Source organism: Cucurbita pepo, chromosome 11 (genome assembly GCF_057944985.1).
Source record: "Cucurbita pepo subsp. pepo isolate OVF chromosome 11, ASM5794498v1, whole genome shotgun sequence".
In the NCBI taxonomy this organism is placed as follows: domain Eukaryota; kingdom Viridiplantae; phylum Streptophyta; class Magnoliopsida; order Cucurbitales; family Cucurbitaceae; genus Cucurbita; species Cucurbita pepo.
In genome coordinates this window covers 6,960,439-6,979,310 of record NC_141808.1, presented here as the reverse complement: position 1 = coordinate 6,979,310, position 18,872 = coordinate 6,960,439, and the positions used below count along the sequence as shown (strand labels likewise).

The 18,872-nt window shown below is 36.7% G+C and overlaps 1 protein-coding gene and 1 non-coding gene across 2 annotated transcripts; one reads left to right on the top strand and one right to left on the bottom strand.

The window, feature by feature from the left end:
• Positions 1-15,954: 15,954 nt before the first annotated feature.
• LOC147790190 (uncharacterized) lies at positions 15,955-16,677 on the bottom strand. Its single transcript, XM_087128621.1, has one exon. The coding sequence runs from the start codon at positions 16,675-16,677 to the stop codon at positions 15,955-15,957; it is 723 nt and encodes a 240-aa protein (XP_086984747.1).
• Positions 16,678-17,096: 419 nt separating this feature from the next.
• Positions 17,097-17,202, top strand: LOC147790189 (small nucleolar RNA R71). Its single transcript, XR_015423052.1, has one exon. It is a non-coding gene; the product is annotated as a small nucleolar RNA R71 (small nucleolar RNA).
• The last annotated feature ends 1,670 nt before the right edge of the window (positions 17,203-18,872 follow it).

Below are 18,872 nucleotides of genomic sequence, written 5' to 3'. Positions count from 1 at the left end.
TAATGACCCCTGAAGATATGGATAATTACGAAATTACCATTATGATAATAATCAGATGATCAAAAGTGACCATCGGTACAAAATCCATCGAATCTCGACTCTCAGCCTATTGGAGCAAAGATCTTAAACAAGGTAAGGGGTTTGACCGATATCGAATCTCGACTCTCAACAGTGACCATCTCGACTCTCATTACTTGTGGATTCATTGACTAGTCGGAGCAAAGAATCCAAGCCCGATATTCTCCACCTTCAAATATCTTAAACAAGGTAAGAGTTTGACCCATTTGTAGAATGACATCTCTTTCATCATCATTAGGACCTCCAATAAGATGAAATACATACTTTATGATGAAGTTTTAAAATCATGAAAGAAAAAATTGTATTGGACATTCAAAGTTATCTATATTATACGTTTAGTCCACGACAAACTTTCAACTTTATATCTATTTGGTCCGTAAACCTAAGACTATGTCCAATAGCTCTCTAAATTTTCAATTTTTTTAAGTTCAACATTTTAGGAGTAAGAAATTGAATTACCGAACTTTGTGATCTTAATTCATACCGTATCTACTAAATTATGCTTAGGGTAGTTCATACCTTATTTGCAAACTGTCAAAATGTATGGGTCAAACTACAATAATACGACAGTTTCTCATTAGTGGAAGCATTTGCGGGTCAAACTAAACTAAGATTATTATGCGAGTGTCGCCCATCGGACCACTTGAGAGTCGTAATAAACAAATTCCATTATGCGATTGATGTAAGACCATGACACTAATCATGTCAATTTGAACAAACTTATAAAATGAATTGTTTTGATTTGGTTCTATCTCTATCATCCTTGTATGTGTCAAAGTAATGCGACCAGCCAGACCACTGGAAGGTGCAGTAAAACTGTGTTGAGCCCCAAAAGTTTGGTCGAAAACTAAAAACGTAACCGTTCAAAGGTGGGAGATGATGGACTCCCAAGTCATCATCACCAGATTTGCAGTGAGTAGTGAGCTGATCATGACTTCTTAGAATATTGGTTATGTTTACTGTAATCGGTGGGTTTCGGAAGATTTTTCCATCGATTATAGTAAATAGGGTAGCAAAGAACAATGACAATAGGAGAGACCGTGAAAGTGTTGAAAATGATTTCATTTTGTAAATATGAGAATATTTGTGCTGGATTTGTTCCACTTTTATATGAGTAAAATTAGGTTCCATTGTCAATTACACCCCACTAAAACTAAAGAAACATATTATTGTTATATTGGAATGGGTAACCACCACCTTGTTAAGCTTGTATATTATTTTTATTTATTATTAATAATATTTTAGTTATTTTCAAAACCACCAATGGGAGCTATTGTTAACCATCTGTTGTTGTTAGTGGCAGTAACAAGGATGACGTTTCAATATTTTATATTCTTGTTGTAAATGAAGGCAATTATGGACATGTTTGGTAAGGAGTTCTCCTTCATTGTTTACAATAAAAATAGAACCATGTTTGATAACGAGTTTTTTAATTGAAAAATATACATTTGAAACTCGTTAGGGGTCTTATGGAAACTCCACCCAAGAGTAGCATGAATGAGTTAAACAATACTGAGTAAGTAATCAATTCATGGGTGTTTTAAAAACTCAATTAATTAATTATTCTATAATCTCTTAAAATAATTTTTTCGAAAGATTTAGAGGGTGATTTTTCAAAATATATATTGAGATTCAATTAAAAAAATGTAATTCAATGTTTTAAAATAAATAAATAGATTTTTTTAATATATTAACATTTTATTTTTATTGAAAATAAAATTTAAACAAATGACCCGGCCTTACCCAACCTAACACAAATATCCATTGGTGTGGGCTGATTCCATTATTTAATAAGGGTTGCTTAGGTTAAAAAATTTACAGTCAAATAATGGAACTGAATCTAAAAAATGTCTCAACAAAACCTAATGCAACTGATGAACACTCCATAGTGCGCAATTACGATATCATACTATGAGAGTTACACTCATCACAATAATGTCAAAAAATATTAACCCCGAGTTAATTTTTTTCACCGTGTCGTTCTTATTAAGATTTGAACTTTAAGCAGAGAATGACGATGATTCGATACATTTAGCAGAAGACATTGGGGATGCTCTAATCCTCAGCGTGGATAGTCCGATTGAAGCTTTTATTTTGGATTCAGGTGCGTCTTTTCATTCGTCTAAAAATAAAGAGTTGTTTCGAAATTTAAAGTCTGGAAGTTTCGAGATGTGTATCTTGTGACCAACAAAGATTTGAAAATCGAAGTAAAAGGGGATGTCTGCATAAAAACTCCGACAGGAAATTAGTAGACATTAAAGGATGTTAGATATATTCCTAGTCTCAAGAAGAACCTTATCTCTATTGGTCAGTTGGATAGCACAGGTTATGCAACAAAGTTTGGTAAGAGTTCGTGGAAGATTGTGAAGGGTGCTATGATGGTAGCACATGGCACAAAATCTGGAACTTTATACCCCACTGCAGGGTGTATGAACAGAGCTGCTGTTGCTAAAGTGTTTCAAATTGAAGTATATGGCACAATAGACTTGGACATATGAGCGTCAAAGGAATGAAGATGCTGGAAGGAGTTTTTGGAAGGTTTGAAATCTGTTGATATGAGTCCTTGTGAGAACTGCGTTATGAGGAAACAGAAACGAGTTAGCTTCACAAAGACTGCCAGAGAATTGATGAAAAGTACCGGGACAAGATTCACATAGTGATGTTGTTGCGGATACTCAAGAGACTTCTAAGGAACCAATGGTGAAGCATGTTTGAGTTGAGGGTTTAGTGACTTGAGCTCTTACCATTTGCAGGAGCTCTGTCATCCTAGCTTAATTTACATATTCAAAATACAATTCGTAATGTACATACAAATAATTAGATGAAAATGGAAATCCATATTCATCCCTAATGTGATGGAAATGGAAAAATTGAAAATAATAAAAGTTGGAAAAATGAAAATAATAAAACAAAAGATAGAAGACAAACAAACATGATGAGATATGTGAGGAAATGGATGGTGTTAATATTAACACATGCGGAAGCAATTTGGATCTTAGGCACCTTTAGAACATCAATTATAGTAAATAACTAGCATGTTCATAAGTATTAAAACTTAATGAATTTAAATACTAACCTTTTGTAGTTCAAACTTCTTTTTCTTCACGAACCGGTTTCGAACCACCACTAGTATCTTCTCCACTATCCTCCGGCCTTAGAACGGGATTGTGGAATCCGGTGAGTGACTAAACTTGCGAGGGATTTTGTATATATGAAGAGAGTGTTTGTGAGAGGTTCTTCTCAAGGTTTTACACCAAGAAGAAGAAGACCTTCCATGTACCATGATCACTCTATTTAAAGAGTCATGTTTGCATGTTCATGCAAATTTGAGATCACCAAATTTTGACACTTAAAATTTTACTCAAATGTTTGCGATTATGTGGCAAGCATGCATGTTTGAGTTAACCAAATTTTGACAATCAAAATTCTACTCAAACTTGTGGGGATTATTTGGCAAGCATGCAAGTTTGGTTAAACCAAATTTTGACACCTCAAAATCCACTAACATGGATTTTTCCATTAAATGAAGCCAACATTTTGACTTTCTTCATTTAAATTCAACAAAAATGTGGTTAAATATATCGTATATATGTAGCGCATATTCCTTAATTTGAATTTGAATACTTTGAACTCACTCGTGACACTGTTCTATTGTTTAGTCCGATATGAGCTAGCAGAGGGACCTAATGGACCTATAGATCATGGGCTCCAACGATCCAAGATTAACCGGCTAAACTCATTAACCTTGTTAACCAACATTCGTTAACTACTAGGACACTCCACTATAGCCTAGTGGTTGCACTCCCCTCAATCTAGATATATTTCTATCCATTTGATATAACCATGATTAGTAAGTTGATCCTTCACAGGTTGTTCGTAACTAGACCTGGGTCAATTTACCGTTTTACCCCTAAAGTTACTTCTTGTTTCTTATGTCTCATTGATTCTCTAATGAACAATTGGTTTGTGGTCCAACCAGTAAACCGAATCCCTCTCAGGCCAATGAGAGGGTGGGGCCCCTTGTTCAAGACCTGGAGTCAGTGCTTAAGGAAACTACCTTTCTTCTATCCCTAAAAGTGGGTAGGAGTGAATTCCATCTTGCACCCCACGTCCCCAGCCATTCACCCAGTCTTACCCCTGAAATGGGAGACTTATTGAGTTGGCGAACTAGGGCCACTGTCACCCGTGCAAATCTAAGGATAATTCCGAATAAATAGGAGTTCATGGTTAGCTCAGGATTAAAACTGAGTTACCTAGGTTATCGAATGAAAAGAAAATCAGTCTCAACAGTAAACGACATTATAAAGTGAGAGTGGTGGTGGTTGAGAATCCAAGAATGGATCATTGAGATCATAAATTGTGTCTTCCTCTTCTTCTTCTACAATAGAAGTCGAAGATGTCGAACCGACTGATGCGGCCTCTTGAAGAAGCTTTTGAAAATCAGCTTCCGAAGTTGTCTGGGCTAATGCAGCGAGTAGCTTCGACTTTGAATTAAGGAATTCGGAGGTCCTCTTCTTGGATAAATCCTGAAGGTGGCAATTCTATGATAGCCAGACCTTTACCACTTTGATATTTGCGTGGGTATAAGTATATTTATCCCACCATTTGATTTTAATAGTTTTGAAGATCTGTTTTATTTTGTCTTCCGCTTCTTTTATTTGAAAATTCTAAGTTAAAATCCAAAAAATTTGAAAGTATACGCAAAAGCGCATGGTTAATGGAAATGGGGTTTTGAATATATTTTTTATAAAGTAGTGGAAGGATTCTTGTATTGGAACGGGGAATATATCTTTGGCTGATCCAAAGATTTTCCCCCATTTGATGAACCAAAATGGATAATGAATTTTATGAGCATTCTGGCAAAATTGGATAAACCATGAGTGCTCATAATTTTGATACCAAATGACATGTAACCATGCCATCTGATAGTCTATGTATGAGTAGGAGTGAGGAACAAACGGTTTTGAAAAAGTCTTTACCGTGTATGGATCTTGATTCCAGTACGTCGAATTCATGACTTTGAAATTTTTTAACTTTGAGTACACGATTTTTGAAGGATCATCACGACACGGAATATGAGTAATTTCGACGAATTTTGTGCCGACTAAAATGAATTCATAAAACATCTGGTCTTATGAAGATCTTCCGGGATATAGAAGAATCCCGATGGATAGGCTTTCTTGACGACCTCGCTGATTTTTGGGTCGTCGTATTCTGGTTCTACTAGGACTTCTGGTATAGACACAGATTTTTGAAAATAGGTCCTGATTTCAGGAACTGGAGAAAATCGAACGGTTACAACCGCGTCTGAGTAGGTAGAGGGGACAGAAGGTCCCTTTGGAGTGGAAGAGACTGTAGGTCTCGATGGAGTAGCGGCAGATGGCCGTGTTGAAGAGGCAGAAGGCCTCGTCGGAGTGATAACCTCCGCTTGTTTTTTAGAAAGCTTTGCTCTAGACCTGGTCACCAATGTGAAACCAGCATCCATTGCGTAGCTATCGGACGTCATTGGAGTAGGTGTGTTTGAAGAAGCAATGGGCTTCTTCCCTTTTTCTGTTGCTTTCTTACCGGTCATCACTGGAGAATGAGGTTGGCTAGGGTGAGTTTTTCTTCGAGAGTAAGAACTCTCTTGAGACGTAATCTGCCAAGGGGTTTTCGACCCCTTTTATAGGCAAAATTTGGAAGTCGAAGCAAGATTAAATGACTTGCCATCTACCAAAACTTTGTTTAGACACAAGATTCTTGACATCTTTTTCTAAAACAAATTTAGATGCCCTTGATTCTATTTTGATAACAAAGCTATTGTTAATTAAATCGCTTTGAAATTTTTGTACACAAAGTACTATTGAAAGTATTTCTTTCTTCACTGTTGAGTAATTTTTTTGAGTAGAATTCCATATTCCCGAATGGAAACGGACAATGGATTCTTTCTTGTCAAGAGACTGTTTCAGGATTCCTCCATATCCAATATCGGATGCGTCGTTCTCCACTATTAAACTAGCCCTTAGGTTTATCAGCGATAAACACAGAATTGAATTGACAAGGGATTTGAATTTTTGGACTGTTTTGGTGTGTTCTTGAGTCTAGGGCTTTGGATTCTTTTTGTGCTTTCCAAAAAGTGGCTTGCAAATGGGTCTGATATTTTGAACCAAATAAGACACATAATTGAGACATCCCAAAAATCTTTGTAGTTGGGTTTTATCCGTAATTTGGTTCGAAAAGTTTGAGGCAAACTCAATGAATCTTTGAATGGGTTTAATGAGACCCAAATGAATTTCAAAACCAAGAAAACTGATCTTTGTTTGAAAAAGTTTAATTTTTGGTTTAGAAACAACTAAACCGCTTCTTTTGACTGTCGTAAAAAATGTTTGAAGATGCTTGAACTGTTGATCGATGTTTTGAGAAAAAATAAGAACATCGTCAACATAAACAATTGAAAAGGATTGAAAATATCATTCATAATCTTTTGAAATTCGGATGGAGCGTTTGTTAGCCCAAATGGCATAACGTTCCATTCGTATTGTCCGAAAGGGACATTGAAAGTCGTTTTGTACTTGTCTTTTTCTAAAATTTGGATTTGCCAAAATTCGGATTTCATATCAAATTTTGAAAATACTTTTGCATTTGAAACTCTTTGCATTCAATCTGATTTATTTGGAATTGGATATCTAATCCATTCCAAAACCTTATTTAAGGGTTTGTAGTTTATTACCAGTTGTGAGACTCCAAGTTCCTTCTCTACGTGGTTGTTGACGTAAAAAGCCGCACATGACCAGGGGCTCTTTGACGGCCTAATAAGACCCTTGTGCAAAAGATCATTGGTTTCTGCTCTACAGAATGCTAGTAATTCCTTATTCATTTGAATAGGTTGGGCCTTCGTATGAATATTTTTCTCCTCGAAGTTTTTGACATAAGGAAGATTAACTATGTGTTGCTTCCTATTCTAAAAGGCAGTAGGGATAGTTGAACAAATCTCCCTTTCTATTTGAGTTTGTAAAGTTTTGATTTTAGACTTGACGGTCTTACTTTGAATCTATTCTTCTATTCTTTTGAATGAAATTTCTTCTTAAAAAAAGAAATTTGTTTTTCTTTATAATTTAATACATTTATTGATTGAATAATTGTATTCTTTTGAAGGTTATTTATTTCAGTAATCCATATAGGAGAAAGGAAATTAAATTTTATCTTCCTTCCTAGGGCTTTTGACTCTAACCACTTTTCAGTTATTTTAGAAGGGTATAATTGAGTAATGAAAGGAGTACCTAGGATTAGTTCTTGTCCTACGTCCTTTACTAAAAGGAAGAAATTTACGAAGCAAATTCCGTCATTACAAACATGGACTTTAGATAATTTGTAATTAATTTTGAGTCTATTGTTTATTTGAACCTCTAAGGCCCTCAGTAGTTTTTTCAAAATACTTTGTAGGTATTAGGCCTTCCTCAATGAAATTTTTATGGGCACCAATATCTATGAGAATCTTTAGTGTGATTTTGAAATCATAAATTTTTAAGATAACGAGAGCATACCATTTTTGATATTGAGAAGTGGTGATGGCTCCAACGAAGGAACTTTGAAAGTCATCCTCGTCCAGGTTTGGGACACTTCAGGTTCATGAGTATTTCGGCGGATATTTCCTAGTATTTCAAGGGGTCGCCAACGAAGAATTCTATAATGGTATAAATGAGGGTGTTGACAGCATCCTCTACCCTTTCATGTTGTACTTCAGTCCTAGTTGATGGACCTTCCTCTTTGATGATTTGAGTAGTTGGCCTCATGACATAGTGGCTTAATATCTATTGGCGAGTTGCTTCATCGAGATATTTGTCCCACCAGTCCTTGAGTTGCCCGGTAAATCCGGTCACTAAAACTTGAGCTATTTGATGGTCGGATTTATGGCCCTGTAATTTATACGCGCCTACGGCCATCATCATTTCATTGACAACATTCATTATCAGATAGTCAGACAATCCATCGATATTCCATTCATAGATTGCTAGACCATCGTAATGAGCTTGAGTTTGTAGAGTCTTTTCTTCGAATTGAATATCCGGAAAAGACGGTTGAGGATACCAGTTTTTCTGATTACTGGTATTATTTTGACTTCTCCTATAGATTCTTTCAATTCGATTGTAGAGAGGCTCTTCTACCTCATCTAAAATCTCGTCTTCGAATTCTTGAATTTTGTCGTCATTGTTAACGACATTGATAGATGAATCCTGATGTGTTATCCCAGGATTTAGGATTCTATCCAACTTTTCTTCTATTTTGGCCATCGCGGCCTCTTCTTTTGAAATCCTCTTTGTAAATACGTCGAGGTTTGCCGGTCTGAGTATTGGGATTGACTCATCGACTTTCGGTACAGAGTTGCCTGCTTGTTCTTTCAGAGTACCATAATTTTTTGAGATTTTTCCCTCGATACTCTCAAGCTGGGTGGAGATCGTGGATAAAATCTTGTTTGAATAATTATTTTGATGCTGGATATTCTTAATATCCTTTAGGGTTGGATTACCCTTTTCTAGTCCTTCAGGGATAGTTTTGAAAGGACTAGCTTTGACCCTTTCTCCGTAATAATTGTCAAATTCGACTTCTTCCAACGGAGGATGTTTTGAATATACTTCTTTTCTTCTGGTAGTCTTCCAGCTTCTTTGAGTCGAAGTGCATATTTGTAAAATATTTTCATCAAACCATTCGAGGAATGATATGTTTTCTTCTATGGTTTCCATATGAGAATACAATTGAGCTCTTAATTAACTTCGCTTAGCTTCTTTTTTGGTTTGGAAGAAAGCTTTTCTCTTTGAAGAGTTGGCAGCTGACATAAAATCTTCCTTCAATAATTCTTTGTCTATTTGGAAATCAGCCGTAATGACATTTAGCTGACTTTCGTAGACGGATTGAGTATCCATATTCGTATGGGTTGGAGATCTTGAGCCATCTTCATAGTGGACTGATGCCCTTTTTTTATCATAATTGACCTCTTTTACCTTTAGGGGGTCATACATTGATCTTGAAACTCCCGACGTACTTGGTCTAGAACTCAAGAATTCTTTTACTTTTGATTCTGACGAGGGTTCTTCGCTGAATTTTATTTCAACTCTTCCATCGTCATGTTCGATGATTTGTAATGGGTTTTGAGATTTCTTTTTCCACGGAAGATTAGCATCTTCTATTTTCCAGAGAGTATTTCTGGTTATTTGATCCCAAGAAAGAGTTTTTGTTACAGTCACCGAGGACTTTCCAATATTTGCCTCTATGAGCATGGTTGATCCTTTTGGCGAGGATCTTAATGCTCTTGGAGAAATATTTGTATTCATGAGTTTGTAATAAACCCTGAATATGACGACGGAAGAAAGAGTTTCAGCCTTGATGTTCAAATTTTTTTATTGTAAGTCCAGCATGAGGGCTGATACTATGTGCGGGTCATGGAGCGACAAAGTAAAATTTGGATAACAATTGAAATAGACTGGTCCATTCTCTAGATTGGATTGAACCATTCCCAATAAAGAATTTGAGAAATCTTCATGTCTCTTATCTCATAAGGAGATAAGGACTGGGATATCTAACCCAAGTCTGAACAATGGTTTTACATCGACTTGGACAATACCGACGTGAAGATAGTTAAACTCTTCACGGTGTTGGAGTATAAGAGATTTTGAAAAAAGATTCAGAGATTCCCTATTGCTATGAATTGTGATGTCTTTCTCTGAGAATTTGATGCATGATCTTTGAGTAAAATTGAAGGTTGAGATTTGGTAGATAGTTTTAGGATCTACGTTTGGAATAGTCTAATTTTGGAGTTGATCTTCGATCCTGGCAATCTGATATTCTTGATTGACTGTATTTGAAATTGTGAGATTTTCTCCCCTTCTATGTTCATTTGAACTTTTTTCTTCATTGGTAGAACATTGAAATGGTTTGATTTTCTGAGCTTTCTCAGAAATTCGTTCATAAGAAGATAGATAAGATAAGAGATATAGTAGAATAATTTTTCTCTGAATTCTTCAATTGATATTCAAGAGAGAGCTATCGGCCGATTGATGCTCTCCTTACATTGGTGAAGTCATTTTATAGACTTCGGATTTGAACGTAAATTTGAAAAACACCAACTAAGAGATAAGATCAAATCTAACCGGACAGGACCCCTGCAAGATCTAATTTCCTAAAAGTAAGAAAAGACATAAAGCAAACTAATAATTTCAAAGACTAATAATGTACAAACACGGATAATTCACATGTGAGCCTTCACTGTGTGGCTGACAAGTTGTCAATCTTTTTTTTATCTCTGATAAAGGTGTCAGGTTGTAGATAAGATTTTCTTCAAAAATTTTCATATGACTATGCACCCAAGCTTGCCAACGGACTTACTTCGCTTGCCGCATCTTACCACCTAGAACACAAGGGCTATTCGCTCATCTATCACATACTCAAAATTCTACCGAATCTCTCTTATCATCCTCCTGGTTTACACTGTCGTTCTTAAAGATCGAGTAACTCCTCTTCCCTCACAAAAATTGAGAGGCCGGCTCTGATACCATTCCTACGCTTGATGACTTGAGCCCTTACAATTTGATTTTCTCCCCAAAATGTGGCTCTTCTTTTCTTGTCTTCTTTTTCCTTTTATATTGAGAATGGGTTCCTCTTTAGGGCTGAAAAGAAATAAGTAGTTCACATAAGATGTTCCTAATTGGGTAGTCATCCTCCATTTGTTTTCAAATTCGCTACTCCCACATGGTTTAGCATAAATGTCTGAAATTTTACCACATAACTCAATTAAATATACAATTAAGATCGATTTATGCCAAATCATATTTTTTTTCACGTTGGACCGCAATAAACGATTTCATGCTCACTAAGTAGAATCAATGAGGTTATAAATGAGAAAATGGTGAATAAGGGTGCAATATTAACTTCAAAAAGACTTGATATGACTCTACTTTAAGATAGTTATCACACCCCCAAACTTAAAAGATTGCTCATCCTTGAGCAATCATTCTCTCCACTCTCCCTTTTTTTTCTCATTAACAAAATGTTTGTAGAGTATTCATAAAAGGCATGATTTAGATCACATTCTTTATATTCCTTCCTCAAAATAGTTTTTTCCCCACATTTCACCCTACACTTATCACCAAATCTTACAAGAAAAAAATAACACATTCCTGACTACTACCGTATTCCCCAAAACACTTCTAAAATGATTACTATGCCTTTACTTTTGTGACTTGGCTTCATAATTTATTTGATTAACTTTCTACATTTTTTTTTCTCCCAAGAATTCTTCAAGTCATCCCCATATTCTCTGGGTGCCTCCACTTGTGGTGCAAATCACCTAAGTCTTCAAGGGATGACAATATAGGCTAACACTCATTCTCCCTTAGCTCGACTCTTTTGCTAGCATCCTGTAGTTTTCAGTGTGGCCACATTTGTGATGCAACTCACCTGAACAATAAGAATAACCTTTTTTTTTCTTTTTTTTTTCTTTTTTTTTTTGAAAAACACACCGCTCACCTTTACTGTTTTATTTATCCATAACGCATTTGACAATACATCCCTAGTTCTTGCACAAAGCATCATGACTACATATGAAACAAAATATGCATGATCTATTACCCTTTCTAGAACTTCATGCTTCTAGGTTGCATGCATGAGCATGATTCAAAATTATATGCAGTCAACACAACAAAACAAACACAACATAAGGATGCATGCTTCTAAATCAGGCAGCAAGGTAAATCAAACAGCAAGGTTATAAAAGGTGTGGTAAGAGAATTCCCTTGATTTTAGGCATCATTAGAGGAAGTGTTCTCTTCCTCCTCTACCACATGCGATGATTCTTTGCGGCTCCACTCTTTAAAAATTTTGTCTGGAAAACTTGGGAATGCTGAATTCTTGGACTTGGTTCTTAAGGCTTTATGTATTTCCTCATCCCTCTTTTTGACATAAGACCAATACGCCTTACAACTCCCTTCACTGTTTTCACACCAGCTAAGTAAAGCCTCTTGCTGTTTCAGCAGTTGATCCATATCGTATGTTGCTCTGCTGTCCCTTCTTTTGCCACTGTTGGCGCCATCCCTATGGGTTTCTATGTAGTCCATCAAATTCCTTGCCTCAAGTCTTTCTTCTTCCTCATCAAAAGGGACTGCAGCCTCCAGGCACAGCATGGTTATCAGCTGTGGAAAAAACAGCCTCCCCACTTTCTTACTTGCACATTTGACAATCTCATCCGCTACAATCTTGCCCACATCGATGCTCAAATTCATTATGATTGCATACACAAGTAAAACTCTGTCAGCTAACAATGTAGTATCATGTGTAGTGGGTAGTAAGTTGGTTTTTACGAAGGCAGCCGAAACTTTCGCTTCGGGGTTGAGGTCTGCTGCTATTATCGTCCTTGCTCCTCCTCTCGAGAGTTGCCACCGTGTTCCTTCTATGGCTTCCATCTTCAAGGCCATCTCAAGTTGATCATCCGATGGAGCTAGCACCATTTCGTTGAAGGTGGCATACTCAAAAGATTGTAGGTGAAACAGTTGGTTGATGGCTTTAGGGCTTCAATCAACTATTTTTCCTCTTACTAATGTTGTGTACCCTTCCACTTGATCAATATGTGCGTAAAAATCCTTCACTATCGGCACTATAGCTTGTTCCCTTTTGTGACAGAACATCTCCCACCTTAGATCGTTGATGGCATTAAGAAAGGACTACGGGAATGTAGGGTAAAATGCTGGGAACCTTCTTTCCACCAATACTACTCTTGACTTGAAGAGTTCATACCTGTTGTACGCCTCCTCGTTTGCGAATATTCCTTTTTGTGTTGGGAGGTTCTCCATTTTGTTCTTGCCCTTTTCTTTTCGTTTCGAACTGGTGCCCGTTAGGAAGAGATCTTGATTTATTTCTTGCACTTCATCTTGCTACACTTCTTCCTTCCCTCGCACCATTTTTTCCCTCTTGTTCTCGGTGCCATGATTGTCGGTGCAAGCTAATTTTTTTTTTTATTTTTTATTTTTTTATCCTTGGTTGCTTATAAGTGTGAAGGTGAATTGTTATCTCTTGTGGAAGTAGTTTGTATATAACACAAAAAATGACTGGAAGTAATTTTTTTTATTATTTTTTTCCAAAGGAAAATAGCCTGTTGTATGCAGCTACAGCAAGAACAGACAACAATTTGTATTTTTTTTTTTTCTAACATGAGTCTGCTGTCATTTTGACAGCAGGCTGTACTTTGGGTAGAACAGCAGTTTGCTGTCAAGTTGACAGCAAGCTGCTGTAATTTTTTTTCTTATTATTATTAATACAGCAGTCAGCTGTATTCAATGAATACGAGATGCCAATTTTTTTTTTTTTTTTTAATGCAGCAGATTGCTGTAAATATATATATATATTTTTTTCCAAAGTTTTTCTTTTTCTTATTTGATATCAATTGATGTCATCTTTTTGTGTTGGTGTTTTGACTTGAGGTTTCGTGAGAAAGCGCACACAAATTAGATCAAATTCATGCAAATGAGAAAGAACGCAGTACTTCATGGCAGCATACACCGAAAAAGAATAACTTTGACACTAATCACAACTTAGTATGTACCAAATGTAATTAACCTTGTTAGCTACTCTCTTGGGGCATGCGAGTCATTCATGATAAAAATGTAAAATAATATCTAAATAACTATCATTCTAAGATAAGTGAAGATAACTATTTAAAAAAAATTAAAAGTGCATAAATAAAAGGAGAAGAAAAACTAACTTGGCTTCCCGGGAGTTTGTTACCTGTTATCGTTTCTTGTCAGCTCCTGTTTGATCCAAAATGTTTTATTTTTCTGCTTTTTAAGCTTAAAGAGGCAATGCCTCTTTTTAATTCTCCACCCAAATATGGCTTCAGTCTCTGTCCACTCACTGTGAAAGGTCTCCTTTCGTCTCCATGTTTTATAGTTATTGCCCCATAGGGAGTGACTTCTTCAACTATAAACGGACCAGACCATCTTGATTTTAATTTTCCAGGGAATAACTTCAGCCTTGAGTTGAATAGCAACACTCTTTGTCCTTTGTGGAATTCTTTGGGCCTAATTTTGTTGTCATGCCACATTTTTGTTTTTTCTTTGTACATCTTAGCATTTTCGTAGGCTAGGTACCTGAATTCTTCCAATTCATTTAGTTGCATTCGCCTCAAGTCTCCATCTGTTGTATAGTCAAAATTTAACTTCTTTAATGCCCAAAATGCTTTATGTTCCAATTCCAGGGGTAGATGACATGCCTTCCCAAAAACTAGCTTGTAAGGAGACATTCCTAAAGGGGTTTTGAAGGCGGTCCTGTATGCCCATATCGCATCATCAAGTTTCACCGACCAATCTTTCCTGTTGGGTTGTACCACCTTTTCCAAAATACTTTTAATTTCTATGTTGTAGACCTCTGCTTGCCCATTGGTTTGTGGGTGATAAGGTGTCGCCACTCTATGTTTTACATTGCATCTCTTTAAAAGACTATTCATCAATTTGTTCACAAAGTGCGTTCCCTCATCGCTGATTAATGCTCTTGGTACACCAAACCTAGTGAATATGTTTCTTTTTAAAAACTTGAGTACCGTCTTCCCATCGTTGGACACATAGTCGACACATAGTCGACAGTCACTAGAATATATAAGTTCCCATAAGATGGCGAAAATGGTCCCATAAAGTCAATGCCCCATACATCAAAAAGTTCCACTTCTAGAATTGAATTCAGGGGTAGCTCATTTGTTTTACTGATATTTCCCGTCCTTTGACATTGATCACAACCCTTGCAAAATTCTTTTGCATCTTTGAAAATTGTTGGCCAATAGAAACTCGATTGAAATACCTTGGCTGCTGTCCTTTGCCCTCCAAAATGACCTCCATATGGAGATGCAAGACATTGTTCAAGAATTGTTGGTATTTCACTGTCTGAAATGCATCTTTTCATTATGCCGTCTCCACATTGTTTAAAACGAAAAGGTTCATCCCAAATGTAACTTTTGGATTCATGGAAAACCTCTTCCTTTGTTGATAATTTTTCTCTTCGGGTATGATGGCACAAGCCAAAAAATTTGCTATGCCTGCAAACCATGGAATTGCTATCATTATGCTACTGCTGTTTATCCCAAGCAGCTGTTCCTCCAGAAATGTATCATCAATTTCTTTGCTATTGACATTTTCTTCCATGTTCTCCATTCTAGATAAGTGATCCACTACATGGTTATTAGCTCCTTTCGTGTCCACGATTTCTATCTCGAACTTTTGTAACAGTAGAATCCATCTAATTAATCTTGGCTTGGCATTCGGTTTCATCATTAGGTGCTTGATTGTTGCGTGGTCAGTGTACACTTTCACCTTCGCTCCAAATAAAGAAGCTCTGAACTTTTCAACAGCGAATACTACGGCCAACAATTCTTTTTCAGTGGTTGTATAACTCACTTGAGTCGAATTCAACGTTTTGCTGGCATAATAGATAAGATGAAGTACCTTCCTTTTTTTCTGTCCTAACATTGCCCCCACAGCATGGCCACTAGCATCACACATCATCAAATGGTGAATTCCAATCGAGTGTTGACATTATAGGAGCTGTGGTCAGCGCTGTTCTTTCTAACAACCTCCTTCATCATGGGATTTAATCGTCTTTGTTGCTCAATGAACTTAACTTTTCCTTCCTCCAATTGTATTTTGTGCATGCATAGTGAAGGGCTGATTTCTTTTATATCTGCCAATGTCCAACCTATCGCCCCCTTGTGCTTCTTCAATGTTTCTAGGAGCATATCCTCTTGAGTCGAGGATAGTGTCGCTGAGATGATGATGGGTAGTGTCTTCTTGTCACCTAAATAAGCATACTTAAGGTTAGGTGGTAGTGGTTTCAAGTCCAGCTGCGGCGCTTCCTCAATAGATGGTCTCATCGGTGAACTCTTTTTCCCTCACATTCTAGTGACTCAAAAGTTCTGCTGAATTCACCTAAAACTACTAACTGTTCTATTCTGTCATTCCAGCTGCTGTCTTCTTCCTGCCCGCTTTCTCCATCATCCCATTCCTCGGTCGCTGGTTGTTCTGTCAATTCATACACTACTGAGCATTCTTCTGTCACTGCTGGATATTTCATGCTGTCATTGATGTTAAATTCAACTTTTTGGTCACTCATTTTTAACGTGATGGTTCCTTTGTAGACATCGACTAATGTTCTTCCGGTCTTTAAAAATGGCCTCCCCAAAATAATTGGAACATCATGATCGGCTTCATAATCTAAAATGATAAAATCTGCAGAAAATATGAATTTGTCAACTTGAATTAAGATTTCCTCAATCTTTCCTTCGGGATAAGTGAAAGATCGATCTGCTAGTTGAAGAGTGACTGTAGTTGGTCTAGCTTCACCAATACCTAACTTTTTGTAAATAGACAGCGACATTAGATTAATGCTTGATCCCAAATCACATAATGCTCGACCTAGCTTCTTCCCTCCTATTGATATTGGAATTGTGAATGAACCGGGGTCTTTCTCCTTTAGCGGGATCTTGTTTTTCAATATTGCACTACACTCTTCATTCAATGGTACCACCTTGAGTTCTTCAAACTTTCTTCTATTGGTGAGCACATCCTTCAAGAATTTCACATAATTTGGCATTTGCTTCAAAGCTTCAACTAATGGTATATTTATGTGAATTTCCTTGATCAAAGGTGTGTTCCTCTCCACAATATACACAAGATTCGGATGCTGTCTGGTTAATTACAACAGCTGTATGGACTGGTGCTTTGATCATGGAGTCTTGCCCCAACACTAGATTTTGTAAAATATTAGTTACCAAAGCTAGTTGAGCATTGATAGAGGACAAAGCATCAACTTCAAGTACTCCTCGAGTCTTCCTTCCTGGGTTGCTTCTCACATCGGCTCATTGAGAATTGTTAGATGCTATTCTCTCTAAAATCTCACATGCTTCATTGTATGTCTTTGACAAAATACCTCCATTGGCGGAAGCATCAACTACTTGTTTAGTAGCAATATTTAATCCATTGTAGAAAGTCTCCATTTGTATACAATGAGGTAGTCCATGGTGAGGACACTTTCTAAGCATCTCCTTAAATCTCTCCCAAGCTTCACTTAGTGTCTCATCTTTAAACTGTTGAAAAGCAACAATCTCATTTCTAAACCGTGCATTTCTCGTGGGTGGGAAGTACTTGATCAAAAATTTCTCTGCTAGACTATTCCACAAATCAATTGTTCCCGGTGCTAAGGTATTCAACCATGATTTAGCACCATCCCTCAATGAATATGGGAATAAGCTCAGTCTAATCACATCTTTATCCACTCCTTGAAATCGAAATGAGTCACTAACTCCCAAAAATGACTTTAGGTGTAGGTGAGGATCTTCCGACGGTAGTCCATGAAATTGCCCAATGGTTTACAGCATTTGAAACATCACAGGTTTTAGGTCAAACGTGGTTGCTTGTATTTCGGGTCTAATGATGCATGGATTTAGCTCTTCCACAGCTGGGTGTGCATATGCTCGGATCGCTCTTTCTCTGAAATCTGCTAAATGAATGGCATTGGCAGTAATTCTCTCTTGATTAGCCATCATCACTGGATTTTCAAACTCCCGATTTAGTTAGGCCATTTGCTGTATATTTTGTTCTGTCATTTTCTTTTCCTCCCTCAACCTTCGTCTAAATGTTCTCTCTATTTCAGGATCCAAAATAAATTCCAAACCCGTAGGTGGGTTTATACACAGAATTCTGCAGTAGTAAACTCAATTCTTCAGCAGTGAATATAACAGTAGGAAAACTCAGCTTACTATGACTTCTTGTTGGCTCCAGCTCACAACAATCTACAACAAGTAAAATAACCAAATTAGGTTCCCCGGCAACGGTGCCAAAAACTTGATCGCGTGTGGATGTATATAATAAAATGATGTAAAATTCACAAGAAAAAGTACAAGTATACACTATCACAAGTAGCAAGTAATAAGTAAATTATCGATTCCACAAGGAACCTATCTTTTTGGTTAATTTTATCGCTGGAAATTAAGTGAGTTTTTTGGTAACATTCAAATGGGTGTTGGAGATTTTAACTATTTAAACAAAACTAAAACAGAGTGCCACTGCTGTCGAAAAACAAAAAATGATGAGAAAATCAACTATAATGAGGAAGGTTCGGCTAAGAGAGATTAAATATAGATAAGTTGTTGAGTTTTGTGGTAGATTTTAGTTCCTTTTAATAGATTCTCAAGCCCACTTCCGAGGGTCATGAATGGTGATTATTTCCATAATCGTTGTAATTTCTATTAACAAGGCTCTAGGAGAAGAATTATTCATAACCCTTCTATTATCCTTCAAGTCTCCTTGCTATGGAACTAGAGTATTAAAGAGGATTTCATTGCTCCCTCTCTTCTCCCGAATAAGAGAACAACTATGTATGTAAAGTAGCTAATTAAACATACATGTAAATCATTAACAACAACTCTTTAATAAACTAAAATCATATCGTCAACATACTTAAACTATATAAAACTCTCTCGCCTCCCCTATTAAGTTTAGCTTTCCATACAAACTGAATTAAAAAAAGGAATCCGCATCTTCATCATATAAAATTGATGGAATAAGGAAAGAGAATAAGGAAATAGAGAGTTATCCCGGTTTGTTGCCGTTCGTCAATGGAAGTTCCATTTTCTTGAGCTCTCACGTCCACCTCTTTGCTCTAATCAATCCTTGTTGGTCTCTATTTTCTTCTGCTGTCAACAGCTGCTGGATTAGAGTTTTCTTCTTCTTCTCTGGTTTCACAACAGTTTACTGCAGCAGAAGCTGTGCTGTGTAATTCGATTTTCT

Bases quoted from the DNA above. Each gene is read 5' to 3' on its own strand.
- LOC147790190 (XM_087128621.1), bottom strand. From the start codon at position 16,677: ATGCCAAATTATGTGAAATTCTTGAAGGATGTGCTCACCAATAGAAGA.